The sequence below is a fragment of the Trachemys scripta genome, chromosome 20 (assembly GCF_013100865.1).
Source record: "Trachemys scripta elegans isolate TJP31775 chromosome 20, CAS_Tse_1.0, whole genome shotgun sequence".
Lineage (NCBI taxonomy): Eukaryota > Metazoa > Chordata > Testudines > Emydidae > Trachemys > Trachemys scripta.
Window position 1 is genome coordinate 5,154,344 of NC_048317.1, and position 23,323 is coordinate 5,177,666.

The window sequence follows — 23,323 nt, forward strand, 5'->3', positions numbered from 1 at the left end:
TCTCACACCTGATGACCTGGGAAAAGCAGTAACTGTTTTATTATCTTCCCACTTATTAGTGTACCTGACTGTTAAATATCTGATGAAAACAGCTTCCTCGTCTCTGGTTCCAGGTTTTGAGCTCATTAAGTGCGAGGACCCCGGCATCCCACAGTTTGGCTACAAGGTCCGTGACGAAGGGCACTTTGCGGGCAGCTCTGTGTCCTTTAACTGTGACCCTGGCTATACGTTACGAGGCAGCAGGGCGCTGGTCTGTTTGACAGGAGAACGCAGAGCTTGGGACCAACCACTGCCGGTGTGCGTAGGTACGACCGCTGTCATTTCTTAGCTAAGTGCTCTGTTTGCATCTCGCGTCCCAAATGCCCCTTTGGCCTGCATAACCAGTCCACTAGCCTGAGATGGAGTCATGCTGATCACATCCATCTACACTAACAGAGACAGCACTGTAGAGCCCTTTCCACATGTCCTTTTGTCAGACATCTTTATGTTTGCCTTGTGACTATAGATTGAGAGGACTGGGCTGTGCATGCGCTCCACAAACAGCCCCCTGTTTAATGTGCCCCAGTCCTGCACCCCTTGCTGTCATCTTCAAGCTCTGGTCCCTTCAGCACAGCTCTGCTAATGTCCTCCATTCCTCATCTGCACCTCTCCTGTTGTTCTGGTCTTTGTCCTCTCTTAAATGTGCTAAAGCAGAGGAGTGATTTCCGATGATGGCAGACATCAGTAGAGATCTAAGTTTCAAAGTCCAAAATCACTTTAATTTGAGAGCTACACAGGATTTAATCCCAGATTCTCAGCGGTTTTAAGTCTGTTGCATTAACTCTCCTTCTTTGCCTCCTCTCCACAACTCCCAAGTGGTCCATTCTCCTCCTTACCCCACAAGAGCAGTACATTCTTGCCTAGAAGAGTCTGAAATTAAAACCTTAGTATCCAAAATGAGTAAATGACCCCCATGGGCTAAATTTTCGAGGAGGATCCTTAAAATTCACTTGCAATATTGATTTTATCGCTTCTTGTGATATTTTCAGTTGCATCCATTTGCTCATGGAGCATGGAGAGCTGTGTGCACAAACAGATCATTGTTGTTTAGATTGAAGTGCTCAAAATATATCACATGCTGTACAGACCACGTAGGAAGACAATGTCCCTATGCTGAAGAGCCTATTATATATATAGACGGAGGAGGAGGATGTTGGAAAGGGATACAATAGACAAGTAGTGGTCAATGGACAATCAGTATGTGTCTGATTAGTTCCATGCGTGTACGCACTCACCTCAACAGCCCTTTACGTAACCATTGTTAGTTCTTTATTTTAGATAGGCAGCCAGGCACTTATTTGCTGTAACCAATGTCCATGTACATGGACAAATCGTGGTCTTTGTGCTTGCAAATACACTGCTTCCAATTAAGGAGGCCATCAAAATGTTAACTCTCAGAACCCTTCCGCATTGGCTTAACTCTTCTTTGATTCATGCGAAATTCTCATTGGTGGTAAAACTCCCATTTGGCTTCAGTAGGCACAAGGTTAGGCCAAAGCTAAGAGAATTCAAGTAAAGAAAATTGGTTGCTTGTCATCATCAGCATCATCTTCGTGAACTTTAACGTCCACATGGAGTATAGACCAGACTGTCCGCAACAAAATTTTGTGTGTGCATGCTCTCTCTCTTTCTCCCCCCGAACCTTGGAAACAATAAAAAGACTATTTAAGACCCACAAACAGAGGGGTGTGTGTGTGTATATGTACAATCATGGCAAACTAGTTAAACAAGAAACATGATAAAATAGGAGACCCCCTTTTTAATGGAAAGATTTATATCCCCATCTGCCAATAAAGAAGATATACAGTAGCGTCACAATTGACTGCATAGTTACTCTGAAAGTTATTACACAGTAACTGCAAAATAACTCATTATAGCAGTTAAAACTGCTGTAGACATTTAAAACTAGGCTGGACAAAGCATTAGGAAATGTATGGTAAGAAGCATGCAGTATTGACTAGAATATCCAATAGATTTTTTTCCCCACCTCTAACTACAGTACTATGATTCAGTGATGATCAGCTCAGCTCTAATATCCTGTTAACTGATAGCTGCACAATTAACCTGTATTTCCAGTGCATGATGAAATCTCTTGGCGCACCGTTCCATAGGAAAGTCTCGACAACTGGTGGGTTATTTTCAAGCTCAGGAATGACACACTAGGAGTTGGGTCAAAAGCAAACTGGCTTCAATTTATGCAATGACCTTACGCCGAACTTTAGGTCTGGCTGCTAAAATTAAAAGGCCATGTTTTTATAATCCGCTGAACTTCTCATCGTCTCCTCAGTGCTGTGTGTGTGAAAATTCACAGAATTGTAACAAATGTTTAAGAAAACACATTAAAGGGGGGAGGCACTATGTTCTTATAAGCTAGTTAATCAGGTATATAGAGAACTTGGCTTTATTATGCTTGTGAATCATTATTAAATATTTTTGCATATGCATGGCAAAGGTATTATGCTCTCTCAAATCACCCCACAAAGTGTGAATGAAAGAAAGCTGAATGCTAATAAGCTCTAAACTTGTGCACTGTGAAGCCAAAGGGGGATGAAAGAATCTTTGGTCTGCTGTGAGATCACATCAGGTTGTAGGAACCTGTGCTGCAGAGAGGTGCAGAGCTATTCTGCTGACTCACCCTGCAAGCCAGATGAGGTGAGTCTCATTAGCTTTAATCTAACAAGGTTGAGACTCTCTCTAAGAGAAAAGAGAGATTCCTACCTAGGAACTGCCACACTCTGTAGTAATTATAGGCTGAGACTTGCATCTGTGATTAGTTACATTAGTAATAAAAGGTTACCCCAGGAAGGAGATGCATCTGGACAACATCCTTTGTGTGTGAGCCGTGTTAGGGGTAGTTGGATGTATATAACCATAAAACATCAAGAATCTTTTCCTAAGCAGTGCATATGTTGTTGTTTTTTCAGCGGAGTGTGGAGGCACTATCAGAGGAGAGTCATCAGGGCGGATATTGTCTCCTGGATACCCAACACCCTATGATCACAACCTCAACTGCATTTGGACGATCGAGGCAGAAGCTGGTTGCACAATAGGGTGAGTTGGGGGCCAGATATAGGGGCTGTTTTGCTCCTTGTTTTTACTCATAGCTCTTCTGTGGTACGGCTTGGGTTTACTGCATTCTTTTGCCGGCAGAGCTGAGCGAAACTTTTTGGATGAATAGTTTATTTGCTAAAAATGCAGTTTGGGGTTGACAGAAATTATTTGTGAATTTGGGTCAAATTTGGTATATAGTTTTAGCCAAAAAAGAAGAAGAAGTAGTGATGACTCAAAGAGCTCAATCTATTTAGCTTCACAAAGAGAAGGCTAAGGGGTGACTTGATGACAGTCTGTAAGTATCTACATGAGGAACAAATATTTAATAATGGGCTCTTCAATCTAGCAGAGAAAGATATAACATGATCCAATGGCTGGAAGCTGAAGCTAGACTAATTCAGACTGGAAATAAGGCATAAATTTTTAATGTGGAGAATAATTAACCATTGGAACAATTTACCAATGGTCATGGTGATTTCTCCATCACTGACAATTTTAAAGGTGTTTTTTTTTAAAGATCTGCTCTAAGAATTATTTTGGGTAAGTTCTCTGGCCCGTGTTATACAAAAAGTCAGACTAGATGATCGTAATGGTCCTTTCTGGCCTTAAATCTATGAAATTATGAAGAAAAAAATGCAAAAAAATCAAAACATTTCCTTTCAGAACGAGGTTTTGTTTTGAAATGTAGCTAGATTTCTTTGAAAAAAATAACAAGAAGAAAGTGGGGGGGAGACACCCAGAAATGAAACAAAAAAAGCTGAGATTAATGTTTCATTCAACCCCAAACTAAATCTCTTCAGTCTTTTGTTTCAGCAAGAAAAAATGAAAATAAAAATGCTTTGGCTTGAGCTGAACAAAATGAGAGGCTCCAGGGTGGGGAGGAAGGTTCAGCCTCTTAGCTGGAAAATCAGTTATTTGCTCTGTTATCAGCCCTGTTTGCTCTCTTATTTGCTATATTATCTATTTTCTCTGTTATCAACTCTTTTTACAAGTAGGCTGAAGTCAAAACTGGTCAATGGATTTGAATGTCCAGTTCCCATTAGACATCCAAGTCCCCGAGACAGCGTTGAAAATGTGACCGGTAATTCTGCTGTAGGGAGGCTGGGTTACCATGTGCTCTTATGCAGTCTTGATTGTTATGCTGGGATTACATGGTGGTTACTATAGGCTTGTTTATTTCCCATTTGCTGCTTCTGTAATGCTGGAAACTGGCTAGCAATTACTTAAAGAGGTTAGAAAGAATGTTATGTCACTTTGCGGATCACAAATGAGCCACCAACGCTTGCTTTTCTCCTGCTGGGATGGTTAAAAGAGGCACCATTTCCCCCCCCACCCCATTCTGGCTTCGGTTAATTTATATCCCCTATACGGCCTGTCTCTGAAACACACATTATTGTCAGAAACATCTGTCATGCAATACTGTGGAGAAGGTCAGGTAATTTGCTGCTGCCACTGTTGCCTGATATTATTGCTTTATTAAACTTTTATCTGTTAGCCTTCAATCCTGTGTCTGTGTGCCGTGCAAGAGACTTTGATTTCGTTTCCTCTTGGGATGTATTTCAGAGCTGAAAACAGGCTCGCCACCAGAGTACTGTACTGAGATTCCCCAGTTCAGTCCAACATGCTGCCAGTTGTTTTATCCTACCAAATGGGCTTTTATTTGAGATCCAAGCACCTACAAGATTATATCCTAGGCAGTTAGGGGCTTGAGCCATCTCCCGCTCACACCACCAGCATAAATTAGGAATAGCTCATCCGAAGTGAGTGGAATTACTCGGCTCTAGATGACGAAAGAATCAGGGAATGGGTCCCCAGATATGAGCAATGAGTGGAGGAGCTGGAAGGATAAGATCGCAACACATGGCATCTTTTTATTATAACTTCACTGTTTTATAGTTTTAATAATAAAAAGCAACGTACAAAAGGGAATTATTCGCCCTAAAAGAAGCATCAAAATAGTTTGCAAACATCTGGCGAGTATAGAGACCAGAAAACGTTTCCTCCTCCCACTTCTCGCCCACCTTTTGTTATTGCCCCTCCTACCCCTTTGCCTTTGCTTCATTGCAGTTTCAAATTTAATGGGTTCTAGTTTTTAAGTTATGTGAATTTGGCACTGAGGCAGGTGGGGAACTGGCTCGTAGACTTAGTGCAGCCACCAGCATGCTTTTGGGAAACTTCTGCTTCCCTGATCCAGCACTGAATCCCCCCACAGCCCTGCCCCACCACCTCAATACAGCCCTGTACTTAATTGGATAGTCCAGTCCAGCTACGGCTGCTTTTAATACAAAACCAACAACTATTTGCAAATACATTATTTGCTAGTAGATGGAGAAATGAGCAGAATTTATTCAACAAATTGTTATTTAGACCAGCTCTTCCGTTGCCCATCTATTCACCCTACTGCTGTTGCTCCCTAGGAAAAGCTCTGCAGTAACACGTCCATACTGATCTGCAGAATCCCTTACTGTTCCAATCCTGTGTTCTCGGATTGCTCTGTCCCGCCACCTCTATCCTGACCCACAGCCTACCTGCTACAGCAGCACTGATCTGATCTTTACCAGAGACAGTTAATCACGTTGCACTGGGTGGTGCTTTTATTCAATGGCTTTATGCTGGGGTGAATTTGGTCCAGTATTTTTAAATGCAGAAATTCCTGCATTACTTCAGTCTTCTCAAACTGATTCAGGGATGGATGGTTTGGGGAAATCTGCATGAGAACTCTTAATGGATGCAAGGGGGGACTTTCAAAGGAACATTTCTCAAAAATCTCTTCTCCTTTTTCATTCCCTGCAAAGAAGTTTGTAATATCCCATGCAAATCTTTAATGCTCCTTGGCTCCCGTCAGGCAATGATGTCTTTTGATTGAGCTTATCTCCACTGATGTCTTACTCACATCCTTGTTGCAACTGATATATTCCAATTAACATGTACACGCGCTGTCACTATTAATAGCACTAGTTTGCATCACCTCTTGCTGATTTAAATGATGATCTGACCCATGGTCCTTGTTCTAAATTGGCAGCGGTAGAAGCAGGCATTAAATTGCAGCAGTAGGAACAGTGGTTCTTGCTGGATTGCTGGGTACCAAGTAGGTAATCAATCTAGGGAGAAATAAAATAAATGTGAATTTAGTACTCGTGGAAGGCACTGGCTTGACAATCAAAAAGATCGGAGTTCTGTATTTATTCATGGAATAAAGACTGCATGTGTAGCTAGCATAAACTGGCAAGTTCAGTGCCCTGGATAACTATGGCTCTATATGTAACATGCACAATTAAAATATAAGGTCCCAGTCTTGCAGCCTGATCCATGCAGACAGATTTCTGACCCTATGCAGAGCCCCATTATCTTCGGTGGGATTCACTCTGCCAGACCTGTACAACCACACAATGATCCCTTGAAGCCCAGAGATCTGATTCCCTTTATCCCAAGGCCTCTTTACATCACCGTAACAGTGCAAAGGGACCGCAGAGTGGGTGTGAATATAATTCACCTGCACAGAGCCCAAAAGAGCGTAGCAATGGTGGCTGATCCTGCCTCCACTAAAGCTTGTGAGTAAATTTACCCCCACGCCTATCCCTGGCCACTTCAATGGCAATACATGAATGAGTCGTGCTATATGCTAATATTTGTAGGATCAGACCAATGGTTTGGAAGGGCTCAAGAATGGAATGAAATTATGCCAGGTGATAATACAAATTGCGACCCTCCCTTTCATCAGAGATTAAGCCCCCTGTTCTGTTCCTCCGAACATCTGGTTTTTGTGCAGCTGAAACAGAACAGATGAATTTTGGTTTGTTGGGAGAGCGAATTTCCATCAACTTCATTTTTATGGTAATCCATCAGAATAATAATCCTCTTCATGCATGATACAATTGTATAAAGCTCTCATTTATAACTTCCATTAAAATTAATCACCAAAGCTTTTTGAATAAAGCTGTATCTCTCGGCAAGGGGGGGGAGGAAAAGAAGAAAAGGAGGAAGATAGAAAATGGAATGTCCATTATTGCTACAAATGTTAAAAGGGGTGCACTTCAAAAGGGGATTAACCATCTCCCCCACCATAAAATTGCAACTAAAATGTCTCTAGCTCCAGTAAAGAGGTAGGGGGAAGGGGAGGAGGAGGGATATTATAAGACAAATGAAACTTACCTCCGACATCTGTTTGTATGCCCAAGAACAGTCTGTGAATATGCTGATTCGGTGGTGTTTTATTGTTTAGCAGCCATCTCGGGGTTGTAAGGGAGTTTATTGAAATTGCTAACCCCGGCCTAATGAATGGCACTGTACTGACAGGTCCATTTTTCAAAGTCTCATCTAAAAATATGAGTAGAAATATTTGGATGCTTGGATCAGCTTCATTAGAGACTTCTGGGGGCAGAGAATTTGAGGAGTTCTTATTTTGTTGGTATGGCACTTTCAGGGGGTTAGGAAGAGCCCCAAACTCCTGACTCTGAGGGTCCTAGTCTTAAACAGAGGCTTGAACCTTTGGATGATGGGCTATAAATCATTAACATTACAATCATTCTGCTTCTTAACCAGTTCAGGACCTGATTTTGTGTTGTGTAAACTGAGCAGAATTGCTTGAATGGGAGACATTAATGGAAAACCCTGATGGCTGCAGTCAGTGAAGGTGTTGGCTCAGTATCATTATTTGTATTCTAGTAATGCCTAAAGGCTGAAAGCCAGATCAGGGATATCACTGCGCTAGGTGCTGCACATACACCTACTAAGGGGCAGTGTCTTCCTCAAAGACCTTACCATCTAAATAGACAGAAGTGGGGAAACAGGCTGTATTAGTATCCCCATTTTATAGTGGGAGTCAGAGGCACCGAGAGATTAGGGGACATGCCAAGGATCATCTAAGGAGCCCATGGCAGAGCCAAGAGTTGAATCCCATCTGTCCCTGTCCTGCAGGAGTGCCCCTCTTCCATTGCAGGCAGATCTCACCCCTGAGCAGGGCTGGATTTCCCTCAGGGACTTCCCCTGTGGTTAGGGGAAGGGGTTAGTTTTAATGTTAGACCCACCGCGTCACATCATTACTTCTTCCCATCATGTTTGCTCGGGTTCCTGCCATTTCCATTTAAAAGTGGATCCTCGTTGCAGCAGCTACAGATGAGATATTTCTCTCCTTCTCGTTGAGTGAGCACCCAGGGCAATTTTCCGCCATTCTGCACCCTCTTAAGAATCCCTTAATGCTTTCAAGCATTTGGGTACCAGAGTACAGCATGTTTCACTTGCTCTTTAGAGGACTTATGTCACTCTGGTGTGGAAAGCCTCTTTGACCTGCATCTCTAATCATGGCTGCCTTATATACCTAGCAGCAAAAGCCAGTTCTCTGTGTATGGCATATCCTTCTGCCCATTTTATCCAGGGTTCAGCGAGCACTTGGGGGAGGCTTGGAGCAGAAAGGGTGGCTCCTGGAGTTGTTGCTCAAGGAGGCAAATACCAGCCTGCTCCCAGGGCACCATAGTTTTCACTGGCTCGTATTCTTTAACAGCAGTGGTTGACAAAAAGAAGGAGGTAGCCGGTGTAATAATTCTGTACTCTTTGGTGGCGTTCCTCTGAAGATCTCAAGGCCCCTTATAAATGGGATTTATCTACCTGACTGGGGGCTAATTCATTATGAATGCCATTCTCCAGCTGAGAATATTGATGTACCTAGAGGATAAGGCCCAAGTTTGCAATAGCACCCCGTAATTGGAGGTGCTTCAGTTCTGGGGTGTCCAACCGGAGGTGTTTACAGCCTGACTTTCAGTGCCGCTGAAACCTCTCCACAGGAAGTTAGTGTGAGCTGTGGGTGCTGAACACCCTTTGGAAGTCAGGCCCTGGGTACCTCAAATTGGGCTTGCTAAACTAATTGGGCACTTTTTGAAAACCTGGGCCTATGTGACTCCTCCAAGACCACATAGAAAGTCAGTGGAAGTGCTAGGAATAGGACCCAGAAGTCCTATCTTCCACCGCCTTCCCCTAAGCAGGAGACAACTCTACTGTGGTTTATACATAGAACCACTGCCTCACTTGCTTTTAGCTGCATTTTAATACACCTATTAGTGATTGTCAGAATGCAAAGATAATTGTCCTCCTCCGTATGATTTGCTACACCTATTTGTTGTGTCCTGTGTAAATGACACTGTCAGCTCTTTGGGGCACAGGGAAGGGAGGGTGATGGTAAGGAAAGTTACATGAGCCCCTGTTGAGTAGATCGCTTGTTCCCGAAGGTACCTAGTCTCTTAAATTAATACATAACATCAGCTATCCCTGACGGATGCACAAACCAACCACCCATCTGTTGACTCTTGTCTTATACTTAGATCGTAAGCTCTTAACAGCAGGGACTGCCCCTTTGTTCTGGGTTTGTACTATGTCTAGTGCAAAGGAGTCCATGACTAGGGGTCCTAGACGCTGCAATCGTTGGTCAGCCTGTCCCTTGTCATTACATCATCAGGTTGCCTGTTGATGGCTCCCTGATCGTTTGTGAGTCGCTTCTTAAAGCTCCATTAGGAAGTAAGGCCCTGTTCCCAGTAATTGGAGAGCTTGTTGGGGTTTTCCTTTAACAGCTGGTAGGATAAGATGTTTATAGGAATTCCCAAGCCTTCCCTTGCTATACTCTTCCTCCTCCTCCTCCTCCTCCTCCTCCTCCCCTCCACCACTTCCTTACACGTGTCTTTCCATCCGCTCTGTGTTCCAATTGCTCCTGTGAATTCACTGCTGAGTTTTCATTGCTATTCATTAGATAGATTTATGATTCAGCTCTTTTGGCTGCTGTCTGATTCTGTGGACTTCATTTCCTTGCTGAGTACATTGAAGGGGTTTTGTTTTGTTTTGTTTTTTTAACTGTTCTATTTGGGGGGGAGGGTCTGTTCCATCTTATTTACTTACTATTGTTCTGGATAAATGGGAAAACAGTTAATGTTTCTGTGTGTTCTTCAGTAGACTCATAGCCAAGGTTTTAAGCCCACTATCAGATCATTTTATTTTCAGAGGTTTCCTCCGCACAGCACATAGAATGGTATGTCTAGAGTTAGTCCAGTTTTAGCCTGATTTCATTGTGTCATGCAGTGTTTTCCCTGGTGATAATGTGGCAATGAAAAACAGGCAATTAAATGACCAAAGTGGGTCAGCCCAAAGGTCCATCCAGCCCAGTATCCTGTCTTCCAATAGTGGCCAATGCCAGGTGTCCCAGAGGGAATGAACAGAACAGATAATCATCAAGTGATCCATCCTTTGTCGCCCATTGCCAGCTTCTGGCAAACAGAGGCTAGTGACACCATCCCTGCCCATCTTGGCTAATCGCCATTGATGGACCTGTCCTCCATGAACTTATCTAGTTCTTTCTTGAACCCTATTATAGTCTTGGCCTTCACAACATCCTCTGGCAAGGAGTTCCACAGGTTGACTGTGTGTTGTGTAAAACAATACTTCCTTTTATTTGTTTTAAACCTGCTGCCTATTAATTTCATTTGGAGATCCCTAGTTCTTGTGTTAAAGAACTGTAGTTTACTCCTTCTCATATTTACTTTCTCCACACCAGTCATGATTTTATAGACCTCTATCATATTCCCCCTTAGTTGTCTCTTTTCCAAGCTGCAAAGTCCCAGTCTTATTAATCTCTTCTCATACGGCAGCCGTTCCATACCCCTAATCATTTTTGTTGCCCTTTTCTGAACCTTTTCCAAGTCCAATATATCTTTTTTGAGATGGCGTGACTACATCTGCACACAGTATTCAAAATGTGGGCGTACCATGGATTTATATAGAGCAATATGATATTTTTTGTCTTCTTATCAATCCCTTTCTTAATGATGCCCAAACATTCTGTTCACTTTTTTGACTGCCGCTGCACATTGAGCGGATGTTTTCAGAGAACAATGACTCCAAGATCTCCTTCCTGAGTGGTAACAGTTAATTTAGACCCCATCATTTTACATGTATCGTTGAGATTATGTTTTCCAATGTGCATTACTTTGCATTTATCAACATTGAATTTCATCTACCATTTTGTTGCCCAGTCACCCAGTTTTGAGAGATCCTTTTGTAGGTCTGCTTTGGACCTAACTATCTTGAGTAATTTTGTATCATCTGCAAAATTTTGTAACTTCACTGTTTACCGCTTTTTCCAGATCATTTATGAATATGTTGAATAGGACTGGTCCACTACAAATCCCTGGGGGACACCATTATTTACCTCTCTCCATTCTGAAAACTGACCATTTATTCCTATCTTTTGTTTCCTATCTTTTAACCAATTACCAATCCATGAGCGAACCTTCCCTCTTATCCCATGACAGCTTACTTTGCTTAAGAGCCTTCAGTGAGGGACCTTGTCAAAGGCTTTCTGAAAATCTAAATACACTATATCCACTTGATCCCCCTTCCACATGCTTGTTGACTCCCTCAAAGAATTCTAGTCAATTGGTGAGGCATAATTTCCCTTTACAAAAACAATGTTGACTATTCCCCAACAAAGTATGTTGATCTATGCGTCTGACAATTTTGTTTGTTAGTATAGTTTCAACCAATTTGCCCAGTACTGAAGTCAGGCTTACCGGCCTGTAATTGCCGGGATCACCTCTGGAGCTTTTTTTAAAAATTGGCATCACATTAGCTATCCTCCAGTCATCTGGTACAGAAGCTGATTTAAATGGTAGGTTACAGATGAAAGTAGTGCTGCAATTTCACATTTGAGTTCCTTCAGAACTCTTGGGTGAATACCATCTGGCCCTGGTGACTTTTTACTGTTTAGTTTATCAATTTGTTCCAAAACTTCCTCTAATAACACCTCAATCTGGGACAGTTCCTCAGATTTGTCATCTAAAGAGAATGGCTCAGGTTTGGGAATCTCCCTCATATCCTCAACCGCGAAGACCAATGCAAAAAAAATCATTTAGTTTCTCCGCAATGGCTTTATCATCCTTGAGTGCTCCTTTAGCATCTTGATTGTCTAGTGGCCCCACTGGTTGTTTAGCAGACTTCCTGCTTCTGATGTACTTTAAAAAAATGTTGCTATTATTTTTCGAGTCTTTGCCTAGCTGTTCTTCAAATTCTTTTTTGGACTTCCTAATTATATTTTTATACTTCATTTGCCAGAGTTTATGCTCCTTTCAATTTTTCTCATTAGGATTTAACTTCCATTTTTTAAAGGATGCGTTTTTGCCTCTCACTGCTTCTTTTACTTTGTTGTTTAGCCATGGTGGCTCTTTTGGGGTTATCTTACTATGTTTTTTAATTTGGGGTATACATTTAAGTTGAGCCTCCATTTTGGTGTCCTTAAAAAGTTTTCATGCGACTTACAGGGATTTTACTTTTGGTGCTGTACCTTTTAATTTCTGTTTAACAAACTTCCTCATTTTTGTGTAGTTCTCCTTTCTGAAATTAAATGCTACAGTGTTGGGCCACTGTGGTGTTTTCCCCACCACAGGGATGTTAAATTTAATTATATTATGGTCACTATTACCAAGCGGTCCAGCTATATTCACCTCTTGGACCAGATCCTATGCTCCACTTAGGACTAACTCAAGAATTGCCTTTCCTCTTGTGGGTTCCAGGACTAGCTGCTCCAATAAGCAGTCATTTAAGGTGTCAAGAAACTTTATCTCGGTGATATGTTCCCAGTCAATACGAGAATAGTTGAAATCCCCCATTATTATTGAGTTTTTTATTTTAATAGCCTCTCTAATCTCCCTGAGCCTTTCACAGTCACTATCACCATCCTGGTCAGGTGGTCTGTAATGTATCCCTACTGCTATATTCTTATTATTCAAGCATGGAATTACTATCCACATTGATTCTATGATACAGTTTGGTTCATTTAAGATTTTTACTTGATTCTGTGCTTTCTTTCACATCTAGTGCCACTCTCCCACCAGCACAACCTGTTCTGTCCTTCTGATATATTTCGTCCCCTGGTATTACTGTGTCCATTGATTATCCTCATTCCACCAAGTTTCTGTGATGCCTATTATATCAATATCCTCATTTAACATGAGGCACTCTGGTTCACCCATCTTATTATTTAGACTGCTAGCATTGGTATATAAGCACTTTAAAAACTTGTCACTTTTTAGCTGCCTGCCATTACATGATGTAAATGAATGGGGCATTTTTTAATTTGACGGTTCCTGATCAGATCCTACCCATATTTTATCATCTTCCATCCTCTCCTCTTTATTAGGACATAGGGAATCTCCACTTATAGATCCTCCCCTAAGGGATGTCTGAACCACATACTCCTCTTCACCTGTCATTTTGAATGAAGGGGTTGAACCCTGGTGTATTGTCACCTTGTGCTGCCAGCTCCCCTGGTTAACAATAATAATGACAATATCTTACACTTAGATAACCCTTCTTGTCCTGGAAGGTCCAAAGTTCTTTGCAAACTATGTGTGTGCAGCAATCATTTCACATCTTTTTGAAGCAGAAGGCAGACGGCCATTGAAAAGCCTGCTGCTATCTGACACCCGTGTTTGGGACAGGAAATGAAAAGGGATCCCATATCTAATTGTAGCAACAAGGGAAAGCGTTGGATAAGTAGAATGGAATTTGATCAGGGAATCAGGATCACGAGTTAACCCTTCTGCAAAGTTCCAGAGGAACTTTAACGAGCACAAGTGGACAGAACCGCTGTCTCTCATGGGAAGCAACAGCACCTCTGCCACCACACAGTCCTGACTCTGAAGTGGAGAGCCATCTACTGACTCACCGACCCCACTTCTTCCCAGGGTCTCTGCTCCAAGTGCTGACCAGGCATGACCCTGCTTACCTTACAAGGACAGGCAAGATAACAGCCCACAGTGGTAGTGGTGCAGGCAGTCGCGTACTGGGAAACCTTTGATCCAAGGCAGGTGAAGCAATAAAATACATGGAGCAGAGAAATGTGATCTGCATTCAGAGTATTACAATAAATACAAAACTGAGAACATTGTGTAATTTCACTGGGCTGTTGCTTCTCCTCTTTACTCTCCGTTCCCTTTTAACTATATTTTGGAGAGCTGGTCGTAATTTCTTACTCTACAGATATTCTCTTGGGACTTCTTCTATCAGCTGATTGCATTTAGCTTTGTAATAACTAAAGTTTTATCAACGATGGTATCCAAAGCAAACTTCAGTACAGGATCCATCTAGGACAGACATGCACCTCACCTGCTATGGCACCTTTTGTCTGAGCATCTCAGAACTTGGTCTAAAGGGAGCAGCATAACACCTCTGCGAGGTAGGTGTTCTTCTCCCCATTTTGCAGATGGGGAAACTGAGTCACGGGAGTAATGGGCCTGATATAAAGCCCACAAGAGTCAGTGGAAAGACTCCCATTTACTTCACTCCAGAACCTAAGGGACTTGCTTCAGGTCACACAGCAGAGCCAGAAACACAACCCAAATTCCCTGATTTCACCAGCCGGTGCCCTTAACTATAAGACCATCATTCCTCACCCAGCTCTTAGTTGTCTGCTCGCCCTGCCAAGAAGTCAAGGTGAGGGGGGGGGTTGCACACCTTCCAACTTTCTCTCCCTGGGGTGCTCCCTGGCATGCAATGGGGCCACTCCTAGTCCTCCTCACTTGGGAGTTGAAGCCTTCAAAGTTGTTTTAGATGGGAGGGAATTTGAATGAGGAGAAATTGGGGGTCACCTCTCAGAGCACCACATGGGGAGCAGAATTATAGGCTGAGGAGTTATAAGAGGAAGCCAGTAAGATGGTGGTTGTTGGCATTAATATAAGGTAAGCCAGGCGTGCTACCTAATAAATAACCAGGAGAGCCCAGCAGCTGAATTCCTCTGTGTTTTAATCAATATTTCATTGTTTTTCCTGTACAAAATTATTACACTAAAACAAACATAACAAGCATATTAAATAAAAGCCTAAAATGCAGAACCCTCCTGAGTAGTCAATTAATAATATCAAATCACTGACTAACATATATAATGCATTACTATAGTAACCATTATCTTGCATAGGGAATTAAAATATTAAAGCGGCAGACAGGTGCTGCTACCTCAGGAGAAATGAATAAAACAAAACAAATAAAGGAAGTGAAGCCCTTGAAAATCAATCGATTGAAAATCACATTACGTGTTGCTATTGTTCCTTCTCCAAGCTGGTGGGTACTGGGGGTGCTGGAGGAGGTGGTATTACCAGTTAACATTAAGAAATGGCTTGCAGTAACTGTTTTAGTGGGCAAAACAATTATTTTGAGAAAATGGAAATCTGCAATTCCTCCGCTCCCTCACACACAGACTGGCTGAGTGAGCTCTCTACTACTGCATTAATAGAAAAAATGACTCTGTCTAATAGAAACGCTTGGAAAAAAAATATGAGGACGTCTAGTCACACAAGAAACTATTGCATACGTTTGCAGCTTAGTATATATTAGTCCCTGATGCTACGTTCTGACTTATTTTTTTATTTAATCACTTTAATAATTGATGCCCTGCATGATTTCTACAGGTTCGGGGTTTTTTGTTTTTCTCTCCAGGTTTTACAAATAGTGACATTGAATTGTGTGATTTATAGGCTGTTTCCAGCTTGTGCATATATTCAGAGGGGGTTAGGTTTTGTTATGTGTTGGCATTTGATATAAAAACAATAAAAATAAAGTTAAAGAAAGGAAAAAAATCAATTGGGCCCCAGGGACCCAGCCCACGTCCATTGCACATACCTGCCCTGACCGCAGGTGGGGCAATTCCTAAAGTTTTATTGTTTCACTTGAATGTGGCAAAGGATTCAAGGATGGAAGTAGCACAATGAAAGGGGAGAAGGAATGAAACCAGGGAGAGAGGAAAATTAGAGGGAGGCTCATACGTTTGCTCCCCCATGTTTCCCATTTCCCCAGTCACCTGTTACTTGGATCAGACCTGTGCTGCAACCTAATGGGAGCTTCCCAGCTCGCCCATTTCCTTCTGTGCCCTGCTTCCCAGGCCAGCCCTGCACTGCACCATTGCAAGAGTTCCCTGGCTTTCGTCTCTGCACTCCGCTTAGACCTGTGTTGTGTTGTTTCAGTGCTCCACTCAGACCTACCTTGTCCCCTGACTCCATCCACTGCTCTGCTACCCCACTCAGCCTTGCCCTGCACCTTTACAAAATTCCCCTCATTTCCGATTTTCCACAGTGTTCCCAGATCAGTCCTGCCCTACAAAGTTGAGGAAGATCCTTTCCCATCTCCCCTGTTTTACCCCGTTTCCCATTTCAGACCTGCATTCAGGATTCCCCTCCTCCGCCCCCCCACCCCCCACCCCCCTGTTTATCGATAGATACAGGCCTGTGACAAAAAGCTCTTCCACTGGGAAGCAAAAGGGGAGGACACTGGGAAGCAAAAGGACAGCCAAGGTTGACTCATGCAACATAGGGATGAGATGTGAATTAGATGCATGCACATCAATTATCTTAAAGGGTCCCCGCACGTTTCTTCTGGGTTTAGAACAGCTTCCCGGTTTTACTGTGTTTGTCTTTATCTTTAATAAAAAGAGCTCAATAAAACACTATTGGATGCACCTCGGCAGCCCCTTCACTGCTCCTGCACAACTTCCTCACACTTTTCTCTGTCAACTTGACTTTAGTCTGTCTTAGGGTTTTACCTTCCCGCCCATCACCCTAGTAACTGAGCGCCTTCCACATATAATCAATGGCAGTAGCGAAGTCCCTGGTGGAGACGTTCCCACTGACTTCAGTGGGCTTTGAATCGGGCCCTTAGTCTCTCTGGAGAAGTTTTAGGGTTGGTTAGTGATTTTGGATGCCCGGCTAGACATACCACGAAGGGGCCTGATTTTCATAAAGCGCTGAGTACCCTGTCCCCTGGAGTCACTTTTCATCGGTAGCTCTCAAAGGGCTTCACAAAGGAGATTATCTCTGTTTTACTGATGGAGAAGCTCAGAAATAGAGAGAGGAAGAGACTTGCCCTAGGTCAACCATCAGGCCAGTAGCAGTGCCTGGAACAGAGCTCGGGTCACCCGCGTTCCCATCCGCTTCCCTGTCCATTCGGACGTGCTGTCTCTTATTGGCATCAAGCCCATTTTTAGCTGCATCCACAAAGGACACAGACTGTGCTGTCGTCAGGCCGGATCATCCCGGAATGGCATACCAGTACTTGTGCCCGCATGGAGGGTGCCATTTTGTTCTCAAAATGGTGTTCCCACTCATTGTGGTATGTGCGAGGACACATAGAATGGAGGACTCCATTGGGTAGAGCAAAATGGCGTCCTCTACGTAGCTTGTGTGTGAGGTAACGTTGGCGGGGGTGTTCTAGTAGGTGCCCATTCTACACTACACTGCTGGATTCTTACTCTTGTATTTAGTTTTGCAAAGGATTCTGATGAGCGTTTGTTCCTTTTCCTCCATGCAGGCTCCATTTCATGGTTTTCCACACGGAGGAATTCCACGACGTTCTGAGGATATGGGATGGGCCGGTGGAGAACGGGATCATCTTAAAGGAGATCAGCGGCTCCAGCTTGCCCAGCGATGTCCACAGCACCTTTAACTCCGTCGTCCTTCAGTTCAACACCGACTTCTTCACCAGCAAGCAAGGCTTCGCTATTCAGTTTTCAGGTAGGCGCCACGGAGACTCTGTTTCCTCAGGGTTGAATGGGGCTGGTGATGAATGGGCACGCACACCATTCAGCGTTCATTGGACGGGCCATGCCTTTGAGGGCCGCTGATGTGTGCCTACTGTAACGTAACTGGGAAGAGCGCTGCATTCCATTGCGCAGTATCCAGGTTCACTGGGATGAGCTTGTAAATGGCACCGTTGATCATGGGAAATACGTTAGGAGGAATTGTGGGTATTTGTCCCCACATCTCCACAGTTCCTTGTGAGGTATCCCACGGCACCACAATGCACAGTGAAAATTTCCCGCAAGGTGATGCATCTGCAGGCGGCGTGGAGGGCACTGGGATGCCTACCCACAGGGCACCATGCCTTTGCCAATGTTACCTGAGGTTGTGTGGACACAACGCCGTAGCACAAACAGTCCAGTGTGAGTGCACTCCACTGAAATCACTCGGTTAATGGAACTTTACCAGTGCAACTTCAGTGTGTAGACAAGGCCTGAGAAGTTGTGTCCAGTCTGGTGGCCCTATTTGTAGTGTCACATGCAGTGGGGGTGGGGACTAGCGCGAGACTTGTGCATTGTATTTTGAAAACATAACTGGTGCAAGGTATGTCACACCAGTGCAAACCCATTTTGCACCAATCTACTGTGTCTGCACTGAGAGGATTTGCACTGTGATGTAGTTAAACCAGTGCAAATTTCCCTAACTTAGAAAAGCCCAAAGGGGATTTTGCTTTGCCCAGAAAATATTAACGGACTGATTTTCAGAAGCACTCTGCACCCAAACAATGGGAGCCGCATGCTTATTGCATGTCTGAAAGCCAAGCCATAAACACGGTGTCTCATGTACCTTATGTGCTGCACCAAATCTACAGATGGGAAGACAGGCCAAGGTTTGAAAATGACTAATGATTTTCGCTTCCTCCATTTTTCTTTTGGTGTCCAACCTGAGACACCCTAGAGGGTCCTGATTTTCCAAGTGTGGGTGCTCGGCAGTTTCTGAGAATCAGGCCCCTTTATGATGACTCAGGTTGGGCCCCCCCAAAATTGAAGCAACCCAAATCAGTCGTCACCCTTGGAAAATCTTGGCTTTAGTCTGTTTGTAGCCCAGGGTTGTTGTTTTGTACAGCGTTGCTGTATATAACATACACGGCCTGACTCTGTGTTCACTGCACGGGCCCTGGGCCTGCAAACACTTACACACGTTGATTTCAATAGGGCTGCTCAGGGTAGTAACATTAAGCATGCATGGACCTGTTACCGAGGGCCATAGTTTGTAGCTCTAGTGGCAAGGCAGGGCTGTATCGTTTTACTGCAGTGTCCCTGGATCGCTGAGTAGTGGCTTCCTTGGTATCTAGGCAGCAGCTCTTGTCTCTGCTTCCAAGTTGTTTTGCGAGCTGATTGTACGATTCTGTTCTTGGTACCCGAGTGTGGGCTGGAGAGGTGCGTGCATTGCAGGTGGAGCCCTCCAGGCGAATCCTACTAGAGTCCGAGCTCCTCCTGGGAAGCACAAGACAGAGTGGTGGCTCAGCGCCCTGGAGACAATGCTGCATCCTCTGCTCTATGCCTGGCTTGCTTCATGGGCTGGAATGGAGCAGGCACATTTTCCTGACTCACCCTAACTGCTGTGGGGTGCTGGAAGAGAGCAGGGACTATGCTCCCCAGCAATATTTTGGCCAGCTCCTGCACTGGGGTAACCGAGTGAGATGCAAACTCCCTCCAGCTCCTTATGCTGGAGTTTGCCATAGCATGAGCTAATTGCACAGAGCCAGGTTACTATAGCAGAAAATAAGCTCCAGGCAGCTGTCTGATGTAGAACTGCATCCTTATTTACTACTACTTCTAACAGCCTTTGTTCGTAGGGTGTGATTGTGTAGCCAGAGACCTGAGCTCAAACATACAGGCTGGGATCTGGTATAATTTAAATATATATTTATATAACCTCCCCATCTCCTCCAACTCCAATGCTAAAATGCAGGAGGCTAAATAGTTTTATTGCCATGGGGACATTATGGTGCAGATCCTCCGCTGGTGTAAATCAGCAAGGATGGAGCTATGTTGATTTACAAGGGCTGAGGATCTGTCCCATTGTATTTTTTTCTGTTGCCTCGTAAGGACAGCTGCCAGGATGCTAGGTGAGCACGTCCATTCCTAAAAGTTCAGGCTTGATGCGTCCCAGGGCTCGAGGCTAAATTCCACTGCCACGCAGTGACAGGGAAAGCTGCTAGCGTATCAGTTTATTTTACAGCATATGTTTGACGCAGGATTGTATAAAAATGCCATGTAAGATTAGTGGATGCCTGGGCGTATTAAGTAAACATGTATGTGCAATGCATGAGCATACATCAGACTTGCATTCTGTGTTGCACACTTGAACTTACCATTCCCCGAAGCCTTTCCCAGCTGGAGGAACAGATGCTAACTGCAAAGTAAAAGTGTGTGTGTGTGTGTGTGTGTGTGTGTGAGAGAGAGAGAGAGAGAGAGAGAGAGAACTTTAAGGGGAAACAGAGAAAAGAAAGAGGGAGAAAAGTCATTGCTTGGCACAGTGTATTTAAAGAGGATAGTACAGTCAGCACTAATCATCTGCATTATGCATCTTGGCTTCTCCCCGCCCATCACCCAGTTATTGCAATTGAGTTAACAACCCAAGATGAAGGATGGTCTTGGAGTTCAGACACTGGTCTGGGACTTGGGAGGTGGAGGTTTATTTCTTGGCTTTGCCACCGATTTCTTCTGTGACCTTCAGGAAGTCATTCAGTCGTTCTGTGCCTCAGTTTCCCCATCTGTAAAACCAGGGCAGCGATATTTTCTTCCCATTTACAGATGGTGTTGGGATAAATATATTAGTGTGCGTGGAGCACTAGGATATTATGGCAGTGGGGACCATATTGAATCCCAGAAGGACGTATGTTCACCTCCCGCACTGTTTTGTGGAATCTGCACTTACGCTGGATGCAGCAAGAAAATCAACACTTGCAGCTAGCAGAGTTCCCTGCCGCAGGAGTATCATTCGGTCAAATAACAAGGCTGCCTTATTATAAAAGTCTGGATAATTTTCTGTCCAATATTTGCAGCGATGTAGGTTAAGAGTTCGCAGATGTCAGTGTTTGAGAGAGCAAGCAGATTGCCACAAGGATACAAGCAGGAGGGTTTAAAGTCACAGTATAAACTGTGTACACTAGATCTGGCCAAAAATGATGGGAGAGGAACACGATCGAAATAAATCCCCATTTTTCCTCAAAAAATTCAAAAATCCAAAATTGTGAAATTTGAAAAATGTTGATTAGCTCTATAATTTGCTGAATAGTAGAGCTGCTTGGAAAATTGTAATTAGTTTTTTGCAGAAAATTTTTTAAAAGTTTGTTTTATCAAAATTCTCCACAAAAATTGTTCTTACTCCTCCCCCGACACCCTACCCTTTTTCCAGGGACAAAATTGAAAAGGGAGGAAGAGACTGGGGAGGGGATAGAGACTGGAATTTTCTATTTTTTGGCTTAAAAAAAATCAAACAAGAAAAATTTACAGCGAAGATTTTTTTTTTTAACTTCCTAATAAAACACCATTTTTGTTGAAAAATGTTTTGGAAGGAAAAATCTCAGTTGGCTGCACTGCCATATTGCCTTCACAAATCAGGCCCTTCTAAAATCATGAGATTGGCTAAAAGATCATGAAATATTTTTTTAAAGATGCATTTGGGGGTCATCTTTCTCTTCTGGTTTGTGAGCCTTTAGATCACACTCTCATCGCATTTTCCAGCTTTTCTCTGCATCCACGAGGTCTAGAAGCTTCCTATGTTTCTTTTTAATCAATGAAAGCCAAAAATGCCACATGATCCTATGACTCCAGGTGCTGGGGCTCTACAAAGAATACCAGATAGTGTGAGAAAAGCATGACAGTTGTCAACACTGTTCTTGAAGAATTTCCCCCACCCCACCAACAAAAAATGTTAATTGGAAAAAAATTCAACCAGCACTTCATTTTCTTAGGCATTATATAGAATGTGCAAGCTATAGAAGGGTAAGCTAGGCCTGGGGAGGTTCGCAAACCTGTATTTATAGATTTGTTTGTTTGTTTTTTGATACTCCCAGTTTCCACTGCCACCTCCTGCAATGACCCAGGGATTCCCCAGAATGGGAGCCGGAGCGCAGACAGCAAAGAAGCAGGTGACTCCGTCGTCTTCCAGTGCGATCCAGGATACACCCTGCAAGGGGAGGCCAAAATCAGCTGTGTGCAGATTGAGAACAGGTTTTTCTGGCAACCCGACCCTCCCTCTTGCATAGGTATGATCTGTGCAACATTTCTCTGATTGTACAGCAAGGGGTCTAGGTTCCCCTTGCTAGGGTGTGTTGGAACATGTTGCATATTGAAAGGGGTAGAAATCCCAACTGGTTTGGTGGATAAGTACAACAGGGTGCATAGGGTTCACACAGCCAGTGGCAAGGGGTTAGAATCCATATCTGAACTTGAGGACATCATCAGGGGTCTGTCCTGCCATGTGGGTGAGGAGGTAGAAGTGGGGAAAGCTATCACCTAGCTACGCTGTACAATCAGGTTTGCCAAAGGGGTCTGGTATATAAAGCCCAGCGCTCTCATGATCCCTAAGCATAGAAAGGAAGGAGAGTGAGATATTAGGTAGGAGGCAGGAGATTGTCTGGGCAAGCCAATTATTTTTGGTTGGGGAAGGACCTTGGTTGGGTGACTTTTGTGCCAGGAGGTAACATAAAATCACAGTGTTGTGTATCTAGGTATCTAGCTAATCCCCCGTTGAGTTCTCATTCACATCGAAAGCTGAGATCTTAGTTCTTCTTTCCAGGGAGTGGAACTGAGGTGAGATGATCCGGGCTAAGGGAATTCTTATAGGGTGTCTTCAGTGAAGGTCATTTGTGGAGCTGTAACTAAAATCGCCGTGTTGTGTATCTAGGTATCTAGCTAATCACAAGAGAAAACTGTCTGACGTTCTCCATGGGTTCATAAAGTCATAAAAGAAGCACATGAAATCTATTATTTTTTTCAATACGGCCAGAACATATAACAATTGTCATGCTACGCGCATAAAAGCAATAAATGTTAAATTAGCTGGCTAATTAAATGTTAGCCAGATATTAGTCATCCTGTAATCTTTATTCATGTTTATGCAATGTTACCCCAAGCAACTTAAATTAATTAACTCCATTTCTTAAAACAGATTTAAAGCCAGCTGGGAAACTTTTATGACATGCCCAGAATTTGTTTGCTGCAGGACAGCTTGATATTTGAAAGACTCTGTTAATAATCTCACATGGCATCATTTCTATCTGATGCTGACAGCCCTTTTAGTTGTTGTGGAGCTGTAACTAAAATCACAGTATTGTGTATCTAGGTATCTAGCTAATCCCCTGTTGAGTTCTCATTCACATCAAAAGCTGAGATCTTAGTTCTTCTTTCCAGGGAGTGGAACTGAGGTGAGATGATCCGGGCTAAGGGAATTCTCATAGGGTGTCTTCAGTGAAGGTCATTTGACTTAGAAAGAGCCATTGTAGTGGGTTGCTTTTGGACAGAGCCCTGGCGATCCTTTTTTAGAAGATGCAAGATCTCCCAATAAACTGGGGGGTGGGGAAACAGCAGTGACAAGGTTCTCTTTCAATGACAAAGGGCTTTTGGAATTTTTGGTGGTCAGATACTGTAAATGATTCTACAATAGCCTTACACTATGTTGCC

The 23,323-nt window shown here is 43.4% G+C and overlaps 1 protein-coding gene across 1 annotated transcript in view; it reads left to right on the forward strand.

The window, feature by feature from the left end:
- CSMD2 (CUB and Sushi multiple domains 2) overlaps nt 1-23,323 on the forward strand; it is a 560,683-nt gene that overhangs the window by 388,569 nt on the left and 148,791 nt on the right. Inside the window, exons 24-27 of the mRNA XM_034754071.1 lie at nt 114-305; nt 2,964-3,090; nt 17,422-17,624; nt 21,715-21,906. Of these exons, the coding sequence (XP_034609962.1) occupies nt 114-305; nt 2,964-3,090; nt 17,422-17,624; nt 21,715-21,906 (714 nt within the window). The remainder of the gene's footprint in view (nt 1-113; nt 306-2,963; nt 3,091-17,421; nt 17,625-21,714; nt 21,907-23,323) is intronic.